Genomic DNA, 18,537 nt, shown 5'->3' with positions numbered 1-18,537 from the left:
ACTGAGCAGATAAAAAGAATCTAATCTAATCTAGAGAAAAGGAGGATCATGAAGAAGAACTAGGGGCTGGCCTGGCCAGACAGAGGAGAGAGAGCGGGCAGAAGTAACAGAAAGGGAAAGGCCCTGAGGTGAGGAGTCACGTGTATCCTCACTTCATCTTTTACCCCTTTTTGGTTGGGAACCATTTTCTTTTTCATCTTTACATCCCAGAGGGGTGTCTGCAAACTATGTCTGGCCACCTGTTTTGGTAATAAAATGTTACTGGAACCTGTTACGCTTCTCTACACACTGCCTAAGGCTGCTTTTGTGATTCAATGGAAGAGGGCTTTGTCAGGGACTGTTCAGCCCACAAAGCCTAGATTATTTACCATATGGCCCCAAGCAGAGAGTTTGCCAGCTTCTGCCCTGTAGCAACATGCAGAAGAAGTACTTCATAAACAGGAGGCACTCCACAGTTTTTAAAAATTACATTTGTTTTTACTTGTATACAATGTTGAAGGGAATTATAATTAAAACACAGATTAAAAACAACCAGTCATAAGGGACCACATATTGTATGATATCGTGTATGTGAACTGTCCAGAACAGGTAAACCTAAACAGGCAGGAAGTGGATTAGTAGTTACCTGGGGCTGGAGGAAAAGGAGGGAGGGCAGAAAGGAAAAAAGGGGTTAAAGTTTTTATTTGGGGGTGACGAGAATGTTTTAAAATTGATTATGGTGATGGATGCACAGCTCGGTAAATACACTAAAAATCAGTGAATCGTACACTTTTGATATATGAGTTGTATGGTGTGTGAATTGTATCTCAATAAAACTATTATTAAAAAAAAAAAAAAAAGAACCAAATAACTAATGTGTGCTTTGTTTTTGGTGATGGGTATTTAGGTTTGGTAGAGGAAAGAAGAATGTCCTTATATTAGAGAGTCCAGTTAACTAAAAAAAAGTCATTACAGCAGGGCAAACAACTTGAGTCTGACGTTCCTAGATACCAAGATGGGAAATGTTTAACAATGTATTCTCTATTATTAGAAGCTCTGAACTACTGATGCTAAAAGGCATTTTCTGTTAGTGCTAGGCGCTGGAAAAATTGCCATGTGGGTTTTTGCATAAGGTCCACTGATAAAATGAGAGCTAGAGTCCTCGAAGACAGTTTTACAGAAATTACAGTTACACCAATTTTTTTTTACAGAAATTACAGTTACAGTCAAATTATGTTGACTCTTAATGAAAGCTAAAGGCTCAGAAATGCTTTTAATTATCTAGGCCAGCACTGATCAACAGAACTTTCTGAGATGATGAAAACGTTCTGTGTCTGCAGTATCCAATAAGGTAGACAGTATCCTCGTGTGGTTATTGAGCATTGGAAATGTGCCTAGTGCAACTGACTGTAATTAAAATTAAATTCTAATTTAATTGGGGGCTTCCCTGGTGGCTCAGTGGTTAAGAATCCGCCTGCCAATGCAGGGGACACCCGTTCGATCCCTGGTCCGAGAAGATCCCACATGCCGCAGAGCAACTAAGCCCGTGCGCCACAACTACTGAGCGTGCGCTCTTAGAGCCCGAGAGCCACAACTACTGAGCACATGTGCCACAACTACTGAAGCCCACGCGCCTAGAGCCCGTGCTCCACAACAAGAGAAGCCACCGCAATGAGAAGCCCACGCACCGCAATGAAGAGTAGCCCCCGCTAGCTGCAACTAGAGAAAGCCGGCGCACAGCAACGAAACCCAACACAGCCAAAAATAAATAAATAAAATAAAATAAAAATAAAAAATAAAATCAGATTGTTTAAAAATAATTCTAATTTAATTGTATTCCATTTCAACTCATTTAAATTGCCACATGTATCTAGTGACTGCTATACTGAACTGAGTAGGTCTAGAAAGTATACTATAACATTATCCATTGAGCCCTAAAAATAACTGAGCTAATTTTTTTGTTATCCTAAAAAGCTGACAATGCTTGGTGACAGTCAGTTTAAAAATTCAAAGCAAAACATATCTACTTTGTACTTAGAATGGTCTAAGTTAATCCACTAGTAATAGGAATCTGACTCAAAGTTATGCATTCTATTTGTATATAACAGGTTATTATCAGTGAATCTTCTTTCTTTTTTCCACCTTTCTGTTAGCTGGGAAGCTGTTCACCTGAAAACATGATCATCTTCAAAAATTACCTCTCCATTCCCAAGAGCATCAAAACAACATAAAAACATACAAAGGCATAAGTTACGTTCTGTTTCAATGAATCCATGTTAAAAAAATTTGGAAGAAGGAAGAGTAGTGAATGAGACTGAATCATAGAAACTTAGTATTTCAGCTGGCAGGTCATAGTTGAAGATGGGTGTGAAAGACAGTCATCGTGCCTGTGCACTAGCACAGGCAATAAACCAAAAAGTGGAAAGCAAATGTGATGGCTGAGTGTCATTTAGGAGAGGCTTCAAGGAACTATGAATTCAGTGTGGCATTAAACCTCAGGACAAATGAATGGTCAAAATGTCATCTGGTCTACGCTGGAAGGAGACAATTAGAAATGGACAATATATATATTACATCTGTGTATGATGAGATTCTACAAAAGTAGGAACATATGAGCATTTTAGTGACTAAAATGCAAGCCTGTGTACCCTATATTTAATTGATTCAAATTTACTAACGTGTCTTTGGAAAAATAAACTAAATAACACCTAGAAAATTCTTGATTGAAAAACGAGATAGAAAAGTTACAAATAAACATGACTTTGAGGAGTAAACACCTAACTCATGTGATGTAACGCTGGCTAACAGCAGGGCATACACCAAACTAGCTGCTTGTGATTAAATTATATTAAATTAAATTTAAAACATTTTGACTTAGTACAACCCCATATTCCACACCACTGAACCAACTAAAAATTAGAAAAGGATATTAACTAGTTTAACTGGATTACATGGAAATGAAAGCCAATCCATGAGTCATAATCTGACTGAAAAAAATCCAGGGATGTTTACCAAGTGGGTGGCTTCCCTAAGAAGGGTATTTATAGCACAAAGGGCTAAAGCAGAAACTAACACACCATTGTAAAGCAATTATACTCAAATAAAGATGTTAAAAAAATAAAATAAAATAAAAAAGGGCTTCAGTTCCTCCCTCTAAAATAAGATTTGGTTATCAGTGACTGAGAAGTGAGGCTAAACACAGCACTGGGGTTCTAAAATCTACCAATGCCTAAATACTTACAGTAGTTTAAGCTGCACCGTTAAGTTTCCATCTCTTTATAGTACTTTTACTAAGGCATTTAGCACATCATTTTACTGGATTTCTTCACATGTCTAAATTCCCACTATGAACTCCTTGAAGAAAGGGCCTCAGTCTTTGTACCTCCTATACCTCTCATAGTTGCTGTCAGTACTTCACAAAGGACTGGGAAATTAGATTGTAGAAATAAATAACAGAACCTGACTTCCTTTTAACTGCAGTCTCTAGAACAGGGACAAAGAAGTCATAAGCTTGGCAGGTAGGAGCGTGTAGTATTCTAGGGCATGGGCTGTAGAGTCAGAGAATACAGACTCTGCCACTCAGCACGTGCATGACCAGGGGCAAGCCTGAGCCTCAGCATTCCGCATCTGGAAAATGGGTATAATTATAATACCCACCTCAAAGAATGTTGTGAACAGCACACGAGAAGATGTACATGAAGTCTTTAGCATGGTCATTGCTACAAACTAAGGGTTTAGTAAATGTTAGCTATTATAATACTACCGTTAAACATTTTAAAAATTGGTAAACATTTATTCCATTTTTGTTTCATTCTCACTAAAACAAATTATAATCTCACCTTCTTAAATGAGACCCTCTTTGATAACTCCTTTATAGAAAAAGAAATATACTAAATGTTTTTAAAATCCACACATGGACTTGCCATGCCCATATGAAGTTTTTGTGGGCACACAGTATTCAAAAGGCACTATTTCATGTCCACCTTCATGCAGCATGGCTAAGGAAAATAATCCGGATTTTTAAAAAAGTGTATTTTGGGATAGCTCCCAAATGGCTGTGAATCAGAAGCATGTGTAACATTCCAACTCTCCTAACTGCCATAAAGAAGATTATCCATTCAAATATTCAAGTATTCATTCATACATTCATTCAAATATTTATTGAGCCCCAACTGCATTCAGGTACTGTTCTTGGTGCTTGTGATATACAGTGAATAGAATGGACAAAGATGCCTGCCCTCATGGAGGCTACATTCCAACATGAAGCAAAGTTCACCTCAAATAAAGCATCTACCTAGCCCTTCCCTTTAAATAATAACCCTTATGTCAAATAACACAGTGCTTCATTCAATCATATCAGATTTCTATATTGCTAGTAAAGATCCTTAGATACTTTTTCTTTTTGACTTTTATCCCTTTCGCTCACCCTGCCCTTCCGCAACAGAAACTGAATGTAACATTCCTCAGATATGAGGTAGACACTTATAGCTATCACTAGAGCTAAGTACAAAATTACAGTAATGCAGCAGATTATTTTTACGTCTAAGCAGAATGGTAATTAGATTTATTCCCACATGTTGCTAATCAAAAAGACAGTAGGAATGTGATTTTATATATATATATGTATATATTAATTAAATATACTATATTTATATAATTATATATATATATATATTTTGCCACTTCAGACAAACACACCCTCCACAGATACTGGTCAGCAGTTTCACTTTCTTCCTTATAGGAAGTTGAGTACTATGAAGCCCCAGAATAAAGAATTTTCTCTTGGGAATGGATTTTGTTTGGATATGACTTTCCCTCTTTCAGTTAAATGCAAACACCACTGAATTTATGAAATAAGAAGGAGAATTTTAAAGTTAACGAAAGTGACATTTATGAGACAAGCATGAACTAAAATGGTGGCATAAAGAACACAGAGATTTATTGGACGATCTTTAGCTGAAATGGAAGGCGGCCTGAATGCTTTGAGATTCTGCATGTGTGTCCTATTGACTAAGGTCCTTTTTACCTGGCTGCCATCAGGTCCAGGAGGTGCTGCCATCGGTCATTGATCTTCCCGAGCTTGTATTCAATCTCAGATGCTTTGCTTTCATGGCTGGCTCGGGCAAGTCGTTCTCCCATTTGCTGGAGCTGTATTTTGTTCTCTTGGGCAATGGCAATTTCCTCTTGATAATCCTGTGTAATAAATGGCAATCACAGAGGTCAGAAAGCATATTCTTGATTCATTCAGTCTGGCTCTACTAGAAACATGATAATTACAGTTTTCTACTGCTTGGAAATAGTTCGGGCATAAGGAACACTGTGTGAATATGAGTCCCAGTACACAAGAATTAGTGGTACCTGTTATTTTCGGTATGTAGGCAAAGTCCAGATTGAATTTTTATACAGATGTTCTTAAAGGAAATGGGGGTGCTTTCCATTTACTTAAAATGGGCATTAAAAAAAGCAATAAAAGTATATACATAGAAACAAAAGGCAAAACTTGAAGGATTCAATGCTGGGAAGTTACACCTTGTTGCTGTAATCACCAACCACGTGTTATATTTAGAATCAATCCTCATACAAATAGCTGACAAGATGCTAATAAGATGTGTGACTATGTGTGTATATGTAAATGTATATATGTATGTGTATGTCAACTGTTACTTGTGCAGAATGATTTAAAAGACTACTTTCATTTTAAAGAGCTGTCCTCTATACAGTGTCAATATTTTACAGCACATAAATCATTGGCAAATTAACTCTCAAGAACAATAACCATCTTAGAGGATCAATGGGTCTCAAACCTTCCTCATTTATCCAGTTTCTGTAGTAGCTCCTCTTAAAGATTGTTTTAGGTAAGAAGGACAGGCTCTCAGTGTGGTCTATAGTAACAGAAAGGCCACTGAACAGTATGATTTAAGTGATGATGAAAGGACATCTCCCCTTGACCCCTACCTGTCCCCCCACCCTCCCCCCAGCCTCTGGACCAATTGATCCTCTTACTTTCTTGCCATAGTGACAGCATCCAAACTTTAGAATCACCTTTTTCATTTCTGGCTTAAGCTCCTGTTAGGCAGCAAATATTTTCTCAGCAAAATAATATACCAAGACAGATATTATAGGAATACGGATATCTTCACCTTCTATTGCTCTCAAGTTACCTTGGTAACAGGGCTACCCTCTCAAATCAGTTATCTAAGTAAAAAGGGCCCCAAAGAATGGATGGAGCCGGTGAAATTTTATTCTACTGCAGTTGTGAGTGCTTCCTCAGGCCCAGAACCTCCACCTACTCTCCTTTCTATGTTACTTCAAGCCCATGGGAGTCAAAGACCAATATACCAGGTCCATTTCTTAATAGTTATAATGTGTTATTACAAATTTGAGATGATATTACTGAGAAATGTTTATTTCAAAGGAATTATGCCAAGCTTAAAATAGTATTTATAGTAAAATAATACTCTTAGGTTGTCTTTTAAAGTACAACGTTGAGTGTTAATGCCAGTAGGTACCCATACCATGGGTACAGTCTGTTTATTAATTTCTTTTTTCTAAGTTGTCAAAATTACCAAGCCTCCATGTTATCTTTCTTTACAAAAGAGATACCACATGGGGTAAGCTCATAAAGACTTTATTTTAAAGTCCATAACTTATTATATATACAGAATGGTATAGTTGATATTTTAAAAATTATTCCAAATGTTACCAAATAGTATAACAAAATTATCTGTGTGTCAAGCCCCCAAAATATGCATCTTAAATTTCATGATAAAACCAATCAGAGTATAAATGCATTTAATTAAAATTTATTCTATAGAAAACTTCACTATAATACCTATTATACATTAATCATGTCTGGTAGAACATTATCTGACACCCAGAAACCAGCAAAGGGCAGAGCTTTTAGCAGATGCTGAAATGAAATCTGTATCATCTCAGCCCACAGTTTAAAGGTTTGCAATAACAAATATACAAATGCTGATGTTTAGAACTTGCAATTTTAAGTAAACCTATAGAGTTATTCATATCACATACTGGCTCTGGAGTTTTTGTTTTTCTGTGTATATGCCCAAGCAAGTACATGAGAGAAAAATAAACTCCAAAGCCAAGATGTAATATTAATAACTTTGTAGGTAAAGATATTTTTCCTAATAATTATTTCTTTTCATAATGAATGAAGCTATAATTCATTTATTCAGTAAGTAATGACTGAGTACTTATGAAAAGTCAGGCATTGCTCTGGTTGCAGGAGATACAGCAATGAACAAAACAGACAACATCCCTGTTCCCGTGGGGCTTCACTGTAGACAGATAATAAACAAGTAAATCGGGAAAGTGCATTGTACTTCAGATGGTGATATGTACTTAGAAGAGATATAAAATTTAAATGATTAGTTGTTCAAAAACAGTGTGGAAACACCGCTGAAACCATCAAAAACATTTTTAAATGCTAGTAAATTTGACCAGTCCCGTATAGACATGAAAAACGATCTAGATCCATTTGAGCATATAAAATAGTTTAATAATCATACATAGCTTGAAATTAATATGGAGCTAACATTCTCAGGAAAGTCTTCATTCCTGTAACTGTCTATAAATCATGACTTACAGAGAAAATGTCAGTTTAATTGATCCTAGGAATTTTTTCTTTTAGTTCCTCTCTGGTGATTTTACCTCTTTAAAAACAAACAATAAATCAACTATACTTCAAATAAAAACAAAGACAACCAACACACATAAATAATTCCTGCTGAACAGGTAGATAAAATCTAAAAATACTGAACATTATCTATCAGCAGATAACCTGTTTCATCGCGAATTGAAAATATTCTATATATTTTGTATGTAAAGGAGGTCTTTTCAGTCAAGTTTATTTTATATTAAAAAGATAAAATGTTTATACTAGAGTGCTCCTTTCTCAGGAAAGCAGCTAGGAGTAAGGCCATCTTCTGTACCCGTTAAAAGAGCATCTAAGCACATGTAGCCACACATCCCATACCTTCCTGAGCTTCTCAATCATTTCTTCAATGAGAATGTCTCCATTCTGAGAAATTTTGCTTTCCATCTGAGTCAACCATTCGCAAAGCTCCTTGTTCTTTTCACTGAAGACGGCCCATTCATTCAGTCTCTCACTTACTTGCTGCTGCCTTAAGGAGAGCTGAAAAGTTTAAAATGGGAGAAAATGCAAAAGGATAATCAGAGTGGAACTCATACCCTGAGGAAAAGAGCAAATAAACTCTGTTGGGTAGACTAAGATGAGCAGTAGCTGTGCATCTCTTTAGGCCACTGTTCCCTGAGGCCCAGTCCCAGGAGCTCTGCTCTAGCCTAACGAGTTTCACACGTGGGAGACACTGAACCCGCTACTTCCCTCCCGAAGAGCCACATGCACATTCACTTATTAGAGGTTCTGAACAGTCTAGCTTCTCGGGACTTCCCTGGTGGTGCAGTGGTTAAGAATCCACCTGCCAGTGCAGGGTACATGGGTTCCAACTCTGGTCCTGGAAGATCCCACATGCCACGGAGCAACTGAGCCCACGTGCCACAACTACTGAAGCCCACGCGCCTAGAGCCCGTGAGCCACAACTACTGAGCCTGCGAGCCACAACTACTGAAGCCCGGGCTCCTAGAGCCCGTGCTCCGCAACAAGAGAAGCCACCGCAGTGAGAAGCCCGCGCACCGCAACGAAGAGTAGCCCCCGCTCTCTCCAACTAGAGGAAGCCCGCGTGCAGCAACGAAGACCCAACACAGCCAAAAATAAATAAATAAATAAATAAATTTATTAAACAAAAATCTAGCTTCTCACTACAGTTGGTTCTGTGCAGCTATGATACAGGATCATGGAATGTACTTTTACTAAAAAGGAAAGAAATAGGAAAGAAAAGAAGGAATAAGAAAAGGAGGAAGGTAAAGGGCAGAAAAAAAGAAAAGAAGGAAAGAAATACAAAAGAAGGAAGGAAAAGGGAAAAAGGAAAGAAAGAAAAATGAAAGAAAAATTGGGAAGGAGGGAAGAATTAATTGAGCGTCAGGTGTCAAGACAGAGTGGAGTGTCAGTGGAAGAGGCACAATCCCTGATCGGCTCTATCCTGATCACTCTACTTTGAGCAAGTTCTTTTATTTCCCTGCCTGCTTTCTATTTTGATTTTTGTATCTTTGTTTCTTTTCTTTTCCCTGTAACAGCTTTGCTGAGATGTAGTTTCCACACCATTTCCTGTTTAAAGTGTGCGACTCAGCTGTTTTCAGGATATTCACAGTTTAAAAGCCACCACCACCAACAATGCTATAACATGTTCATCAATATAAAAAAACCCCAAAACCCCCTGTACCCATCAGTATTCACTCCTTTGCCTACCCCTGCACCCTCCTCCCAACCTTAACCTACTCTCTATCTCTGTGGATTTGTCTATTCTGGATATTTCACATAAATGGAATCATTCGATGTGTTATCTTTGGTGACGGGCTCCTTTCACTTAGCGAAATGCTTTTAAGGTTCATCCATGTTGGAGCATGCATCAGTACTTCATTCCTTTTTATTGCTGAACATATGTTTCCATATAGATATACCACATACTATTTATCAATTCATCTATTGATGGACATTTGAGTTGTGTCCACTTTTTAGCTATTATGAATAATGCTGCTATGAACATCTGAGTACAAGTGTTTGTGTGGACATATGTTTCATTTGTCTTGGGGCATACACCCAGGAGTAGACTTGCTGGGTTATATGGCAACACTACAGATTGTTTTGTAAAGTGCCTGCGACATTTTACATTCCCATCAGTAGTAGGGTTCCAATTTCTCCGCATCCTCACCAACACCTGTTATTATCTGTCTTTCGGATTGCAGTCATCCTACTGGATATAAAGTGCTATCTCATTGTGGTTTTGATTTGCATTTCCCTGATGGCTAATGATGTTGAGAATCTTTTCATATTCTTGGCCATTTGTATGTCTTCTTTGGAGAACTATCTGGTCAAATTTCTTGCCCATTTCTTAATTGGATTGTTTTTTATTATTGAGTTTTAATAGTTCTTTATACAATATAGATACAATACGCCTGTTTTCTTATCTCTAGGTCTAGAATGATCTTTTCCAGAATTCTAAAACTTTCTGACATCATAATACTCTTGTCTTTGCAGTGCTGGTTGAGATACTAAGGAATGTTTCTAGTTGAGCTAAACTGCACGTTAGCAAAATAAAATGAGATTTGAGTGGTAAGAAGATGATCCATTTTTGCAGACATTCTAAACAGTCATGTTGATAATGCTAGACATTCTGCCATTCATCCCACCACGTTAAACACCTGAGTTTCAATTTTCCTCTTTCTGGCAATACTTTATTATGAAAAACATCAGACATACAGAAAAGTTGAAGGAATTGTATGGTAAACAGCTATGATATACTCCCTAGACTCTAATACTGTTAACATTTTGCTACATTTTGCTTTAACACATATATTCCTTTATCCATGGATCTATTTTACTCTTCAATGCATTTTGAATGAATTTCCTTTTTTTAAATGAAAATGAAAATATTTCTAAGGTGTTATACACTTCCTAGTTAGCAATTCTGCCTAGGGTTGGCTCTGTTAATGATTAGGTAAATAATATTCAAGGTCCCTCACAGCCCCAAATGTCTGTGATACTACATCCTAGAAAAGAGTGGGAATTAATCACATGAAAAATAATAAAATACCTAGGAATAAACCTACCTAAGGAGGCAAAAGACCTATACTCTGAAAACTATAAGATGCTGATGAAAGAAACTGAAGACTACACAAACAGATGAAAAGAAATACCATGGTCTTGGATAGGAAGAATCTATATTGTTAAAATGACCATACTACCCAAGGCAATCTACAGATTCAATGCAATCTCTATCAAATTACCAATGGCATTTTTCACAGAACTAGAATAAAATAATTTTTAATGTGTATGGAAACACAAAAGACTCTGAATAGCCAAAGCGATCTTGAAAAAGAAAAATGGAGCTGGAGGAATCAGGCTCCCTGACTTCAGACTATACTACAAAGCCACAGTAACCAAAACAGTATGGTACTAGCACAAAAAACAGACACATAGATCAATGGAACAGGATAGAAAGCCCAGAAATAAACCCATGCACCTATGGCCAATTAATTTGCAACAAAGAAGGCAAGAATATATAATGGAGAAAAGACAGTCTCTTCAATAAATGATGCTGGGAAAACTGGACAGCTACATGTAAAAGAATGAAATTAGAACATTCTCTAACACCATACACAAAATCAACTCAAAATGGATTAAAGACCTAAAGATAAGACTGGATACTAAAAAACACCTAGAGGAAAACATAGGCAGAACACTTTTTGACATAAATCACAGCAATATCTTTTTGGATCCATATCCTGGAGTAATGGAAATAAAAACAAAAATAAACAGATGGGACCTAATTAAAAGCTTTTGCACAGCAAAGGAAACCATAAACAAAATGAAAAGACAACCTACAGAATGGGAGAAAATATTTGCAAACGATGTGACCGACAAGGGATTAGTTTCCAAAATATACAAATAGCTCATACAGCTCAATATGAAGCAAACAAACAACCCAATCAAAAAATGGGCAGAAGATCTAAATAGACATTTCTCCAAAGAAGACATACAGATGGCTAACAGGCAATGAAAAAATGCTCAACATCACTAATTATTAGAGAAAGGCAAATCAAACTACAATGAGGTATCACCTGACCCCGGTCAGAATGGTCATCATCAAAAAGTCTATAAATAATAAGTGCTTGAGAGGGCGTAGAGAAAAAGGAACCCTCCTACACTGTTGGTGGGAATGTAAATTGGTGCAGCCACTATGGAGAACAGTATGGAGGTTCCTTAAAAAACTAAAAACGGAGTTACTATATGACCCTGCAACCCCACTCCTGGGCATATATCTGGAGAAACCTCTAATTTGAAAAGATAAATGCACCCCTATGTTCACAGCAGCACTATTTACAATAGCTAAGACATGGAAGCAACCTAAGTGTCCATCAACAGATGAATGAATAAAGAAGATGTGGTGTGTGCGTGTGTGTGTGTGTGTGTGTGTGTATATATATACACACACACACACACACACACGCACACACACACACAATGGAATATTACTCAGCCATAAAAAAATAATGAAATAATGCCATCTGCAGCAACATGGATGGATCTAGAGATGATCATATTAAGTGAAGTCAGAGAGAGAAAGACAAATATCATATGATATCACTTATATGTGGAATCTAAAAAACTGATACAAATGAACTTATTTACAAAACAGAAATAGACTCACAGACATAGAAAACAAACTTATGGTTACCAAAGGGGACAGCGGGCGGGTGGGGGGAATAAATTAGGAGTTTGGGATTAACATATACACACTACTATATATAAAATAGATAACCAACAAGGACCTACTGTATAGCACACAGAACTATAATCAATATCTTGTAATAACGAATAATGGAAAAGAACCTGAAAAAGAATACATATATATTCTGAATCACTTTGCTGTACACCTGAAACTAACACAACATTGTAAATTAACTACACTTCAATTAAAAAAATGGTTAAAAAAATACTGAAGAAGTTCTCTCAAAAAAAAAATTAAAATGTTGGGAATTAGACTATGAGCCCAGGATACCTATACCAGGGCCAAGCTTAGTGAGCTGCCTCGATGGCGAACCCCATAACCTGCCATAATTTTTGAAATGCCACCATTAGAAATTCACTCTTTTGAGTTAATATGATCTTTTAAAATAAAAATTTCTCTGGGTAGAGTGACACCGATTAATCCATTAAGTATTTCCCCATTAGTATAATTCAGTTTACCATGAATTTTTCTTTGAGGCAGAAAAATACAGAACAACAGTGCATTTACTTGGTGTGGGTATTGATAGGAATGAGAAAAACCAAGAAAACAAGACTAAAAGTTTTGGAGACAAATTTCACCTACGTTAAGCTCTACCAAGACAGCACTGAAGAGCACAATCCGTCCAGCACCATTTTCCTCTCAATCTCTGACAGCAGAGTGTCATCTGATCTGCTAAGATTTTGAACTTTCTCGTGGATATGACTTTCTTTTTCATTCACAGAGCAGCAGAGTCAGGCTGGTATTAAAATTCTGCTTCGATTGATGTCCAAGCTGAAACTATATTTTCATAGTTGAAACTGCCTGAAGGAACTGTTTTCCATGCAAAGGTTAGAAACCCCTGCCTTTCAGACTTCAGACTAACAAGTCTTGCTATGTGCATCGCCCCTCTGCCTCTTCCCCCAAATCTTGGCCATCAGCAAGAATAAATTCTAGGGCTTTTCTCAACCACATCTGCAGGGAAGATGACCACATAACAGAAAAATATTATTACTTTGAGGGGTTAGGTATTACTCTGATTTCAGAGACAGGGATAGAGGAGGTCAGACAAATTTGAGGCATTTGTTTATATCAATACAAAATAGAACCAGCAAAGGGATTCCCTGGTGGTCCGGTGGTTAGACTGGAAAGACTCCACGCTTTCACTGCCGAGGGCCGGGGTTCAATCCCTGGTTGGGGAACTAAGATCCTGCAAGCTGCACGGCATGGCCAAAAAAAAAATAAAAAAAGGACCAGCACCAGCAAAGCTTGAATCTTTGATACAGGTTGTAATATAACATTATGATCAAATATCCAGAGGCAGATGAGGTTCAAACACAATCTCCATCACTTACTAATGGTATGACCAGGGCAAGGTTACTCATCTTTCTTAAGCTTTACTTCTGTCATTTGTAAATTAATCTTTCATTTGTTCTAAAATTCATTAAACAAATGTTTACGGTTTGCAGTAAACATGTGTCTACTATGTGCCATGCACACTCTTATGCACTGGAATACTGTAAGCTCATAATAGAAAATATTCTTCAAACAAGAAAATAATTTTAGAAAGTGACCGGTAGATCCTAAAGATTTAACAAAAGTTCAGCCTACTTAACTATATATGACAACAGGGCATCATTTGCGTTTTTAATATTTTTTTCTCCTGACACCCATGTATTCAATAAGCAGCTTAAATATATATTTCTAGTCTTTCTCACAATCCATACAAGTGTTGCTTTCATTTCATTTGCTCATGTAGAGCAACAGTTGAAAGAAGAAACAGGTAGGCCACAAGCTCTGGTTACAAACTGGCGCCCAAAGCTTTTCAAAAGATTTAAATTAATAATGGGGACCGAATTTTCCTTTTGGTTTGTAAAACTAATATTTAGGCTGTACGATAAGTGAACTTTACCATCGTTGTCTTTGAGTTCAGTGGAAACCCTTACATTACTTATCAGTTTAGCACATATTTACGTTTTCTCAAGGGTATAAACACGCTGCACTGCCAACAGCTGACAAACACCAGCTAAAACCTCCAGAGCGTGAGGCAGCTGAACAGGAAACACATCCTCTTCTGCTTCAAATATTTTTACCATGACAATTTGAAAGAACACCGAGCAATTACAATGATGATATATTTATATCTCAACTGGAATTACACACAGCTCTACAAACCAAAACAGGAATAAAAGCAAATACAAGCCACGGCTGCACACAGGCACAACAAACAATTTGGTGAGTCTCTCTGAAGACAGGATGCTTTTCTCCATTACCTCTACTCTGCGACGCTTATGTACAGTGCGGCCTCCTCCTCCTTGCCTGCAGCCCCAGTCAATCCGGACCTCTGACCGATTGCTTCTACTGGAATATGAACACACTACTTGGTCTTTAACAGAGGGATTATGCCATGTTTCTCTAAAGTTTTTAACTTTTAAAATGAGACATAGGCACAAGCTCGTTTCCTTTTGCGGTTTCATACTTGACAGAAGTTCTCCGGAAACACTAACTCGAGAAGTAGTAACTGGTCTATATTTCTCCTTACAGTTATACCCTGACACCATTGGTATGAATACACATGACTAAACTCTCACTGGTTTAAATAATGTTGTTTAGACTGAAGTAATGTGAGACAAATATGCTTTAGCTTCATGCCTTAACACACTCAATATAGAAAGTTTCTAGAAACACTATGTTTCTGCTTCCTCTTTCTTTTTTAACTTGTCTAGTCTACTCACAGGTGCAAGGTATTAATCTCTTTACAGCATGTTACATGATCAACAGGAGCTTTCAAAATGTATTTCTAAACAGACTGTTGCCTAGATATGTTTAAGTCTGGTAAGCAATTTTACAACATATAAACTTTTTTTTTCTTTTCTCCTTTTCTAGCTTTAGTGAGATGTAAGTGACGTATAACACTGTGTAAGTTTAAGATGTACAACATGATGATTTGATATTCATATGTATTGTGAAATGATTACCACAAGGTTAATTAACATCTCTGTCACCTCACATAATTACCATTATATGTTGTGTGGTGAGAACATTTAAGATCTACTCTCTTAGCAACTTTCAAATATATAATCCAGTCTGTTAACAATAGTCCCCATGCTGTACATTAGATCCCTGGAACTTATTCATCTTGTAACTGGAAGTTTGTGTCCTTTGTACCTGGTGGCATTCTCACATAGTACCAGTTTTCCTAAACCAAAAAGTATTGCATAATCATAATCTTCTTACCCTCCTAAATATTCAGAAACCTTTTCATTATTTTACATTTAGAGGAACATAAGATATAAAATAATATCCTAAAGTCTTGTCTTAATAATCAACAGTAGAAACACTCAGCTGTTTTAGGCACTGGAGATGCAAAGAAAGGGTTTGTCCTCAAGGGCTTCATGGTCTTGAACTCAAGTCACAGGCATTAAAAAAGAAGAAGGAGAAGGAAGAGGAGGAGGAGGAGGAGAAGGAGAAGAAGGGGAAGAAGAGGAAGAGGAAGAAAAGAAGAAGAGGAAGAAGAAAAAGAGGAAGAAGGAGAAGGAGGAGAAGGGGAAGGGGAAGAGGAGGAGGAAGAAGAAGAATAAGAAGGAGAAGGAGAAGAAGAAGAAGAAGGAGGAGAGGAAAAAAGGAACAATGCACTGTCACATGATGGCATAGACCAAAAGGGAAACAGGCGTTCAGAGTAATAGAGGTCTGAGCATTTCAAACAATGGCATCACAAGAGTACTGGAATGCAACAGAAGAGGATAGGTTAGAAAATCAGAAAGCAAGGAATAGTCTAGGCAGGACGTCTAGACAGGAACAACGGCCTGAGCAAGGTCTTGGCGTAGAGAAGTTCATGGTAGGTTTGGGAAGGAGACGGAAGCCAATATCTAAAGTGTTATCTCTCTGAAAGCTTCACAGACATCAATTAGCTAGAGAAATGGATCTAGTCTAATTCACTTCACATAATATGCTAAAAAGTACTGAGTCAGCAAGTAGTGCTAGACTTTTCCCAATTTTAAGAAAAACAGATGACTAAAGCTCACAAGGGTAACATTGCTGTGGGCATTTTCCAATATCTGTACCCACCAAATAGCTTTCATTTATATATGCTATGATAAAATCTTTACATCAAAAAGTCTACGCTAATTTACTGGATAGTATTGATTTTGGATTGAAGAACTCAGAAAAGGATAAAGTGTAATAAACATCATCACACTCCATGTAAGGTTCACACTGTGTTCACTGAGAATATAGAACTCTGGGGAAAGCAGCTAAATTAATTTTGAATGCAAATCATTAACATATTTATGAAAATCATCTCTTACAATTATTTTTTTTTAAAGAACACACACACACACACACACACACACACACACACACACACACACGAAACTGTTCACACATTGACCAAGTGTGCTCCAGAGTTTTTCTCTAGTTCATCATCCTTCCAACACCTGCTTTTCCCCAGCCAGGTCCTCTCTCTGCTCTATTCCTGTGCCTTTTTCAAGCTGCAACCTTGTCTAACACATCCAGTTTCTCCCTCTACACCAAGCTGTCTCTTCCACTCTGATCTCAGCACTCAATTCAAGATTTATCCAGTTCAACAAGCATTTCCTTTATTCTCTGCCATCCACACTGCCCTTAGTTTGTAGGGACATCTACTGTAGCTTGTGAAATTCACAATAATTAATGTGAATGATTCACTTAACAAATATGCATCATAACCTATTTTGTGCCAGGCAAGGCAATCGAAGTACAGGAAGGAACATGACAGCAGGAACACGGTTCCTGCTTCCTGGAGGGTATGATCTCAAGGCTATGAGTCGGAGCTATTCTTCACTTGCGGGCCTATCTGTGATTCCTCTTTGCCTCAAATGTCCTCTCCTTGCTACTCCAGCAATCTTTCCCTTTCATTTCCAAATCAAAACCCAATCTCGGATCTCTTTTAAGGTATTGTGCACACAGAATGTACTTACTAAATAAATAAAGTATGGCTAAAAATGCCATACACCCATGAATTATGAAGAAACAACTATGGTAGATCAACAGCAATAATAAATGTTAAATGTACAAAACCACTCACAGCATTAGCTACGACTGCAAATAAAACCTTGTTTTTTCACGTTTAAAGTAAGAAAGAGACCACCAATATCTACCTAGCAAAACCACATCTATGAACCACAAAACTGTATTTCCTCTTTAAAATATTTTGACAGCCAGTAAAAGAAAGGGCAAGAGAATCCAGTTTGGATGCACTTAAAATATAGTGTTAAGATATAATTGTCTTAATCTGAAGCATTCTTATAATAAGCACAGTGTCTTCCTCTATCCAAATGTGGACACAGCCACAGACATTCCAAATCCTCTTCCAGTTCTCTGCCTTTCTGAGCAGAGCTGAGTCTAGAGTTTGTCTCACCTGGTGGCATAGTTCTTCCCACTGCCTTTGCAGAAGCTCCATGCGTTCGTTAAGGATGGAGATATCGTCTGCACTGATGCAGGCACAGACAGCATCCTTCAGCACCGTCAGCTGTGCCAAGTCATCTGTCCAGCTCCCAACTGCATTTTCCAATTCCTAGATTTAAAAAAAAGCACAAAACTTGAATACCCATGGGCATCTATCATCAACAATTTCTGAAGTGTATTGGGAATCCCCTCTTGATGTCATTACATTTCCATCCCATTCTATCCAACTTGGTAGCTACTTTATTTGCTTCCTACATAATCTGATAATTTGCCAAGTTCTTCTTATATAATACCAGGTTGCTTGCAGAATCTTTCCTAATGGGAAATGGAAATCTAGTTGCCATTTCATTGATCTTTTCTGATCGTCTTTTCTAGTTCAAGGTTCATCACTGCATTGATCTTCCTTACTTTTAAACCAACATTACCTTTGTCCCAAGTGACTGATCATGTTAATGAAATATTTAAAAAAAAAAACCCAAACTACTAGATTTAACTTTCATGTTCAAAGACTATCAGTTGCTACATCTGTGATACAGATTTACAATGTAGTAGCTGAAAGGATCAGTTGCCGTTATTACTCAATTTAAAACAATGGACTGAATATGTTTTCTGCAGCAGAAGAGATTTCTTTAAGTTACTGGAAAAAATATGTATTTTCTCCTTTGGGGGAATGATTTAAGGAAAAAAATCCAATATTTGCATGAGTTGACAACAGTTTTTGCAATGCTTTGAACAGATGACTAGTTTT

The 18,537-nt window shown here is 37.3% G+C and overlaps 1 protein-coding gene across 9 annotated transcripts in view; it reads right to left on the bottom strand.

The window, feature by feature from the left end:
- Nucleotides 1–18,537, bottom strand: part of SYNE1 (spectrin repeat containing nuclear envelope protein 1) — a 445,509-nt gene that overhangs the window by 52,968 nt on the left and 374,004 nt on the right. For all 9 annotated transcript variants that reach the window (XM_082405389.1, XM_082405392.1, XM_082405394.1 and 6 more), the window contains 3 exons: nt 17,743–17,898; nt 7,976–8,134; nt 5,006–5,172 (listed from right to left, as the gene is read on the bottom strand). In XM_082405389.1, the coding sequence (XP_082261515.1) occupies nt 5,006–5,172; nt 7,976–8,134; nt 17,743–17,898 (482 nt within the window). The remainder of the gene's footprint in view (nt 1–5,005; nt 5,173–7,975; nt 8,135–17,742; nt 17,899–18,537) is intronic.

Source organism: Balaenoptera borealis (genome assembly GCF_965194805.1).
Source record: "Balaenoptera borealis genome assembly, chromosome: 9".
Classification (NCBI taxonomy): Eukaryota; Metazoa; Chordata; class Mammalia; order Artiodactyla; family Balaenopteridae; genus Balaenoptera; species Balaenoptera borealis.
Note: the sequence above shows the minus strand (reverse complement) of the source record. Positions and strands in the feature narration are given on the sequence as shown.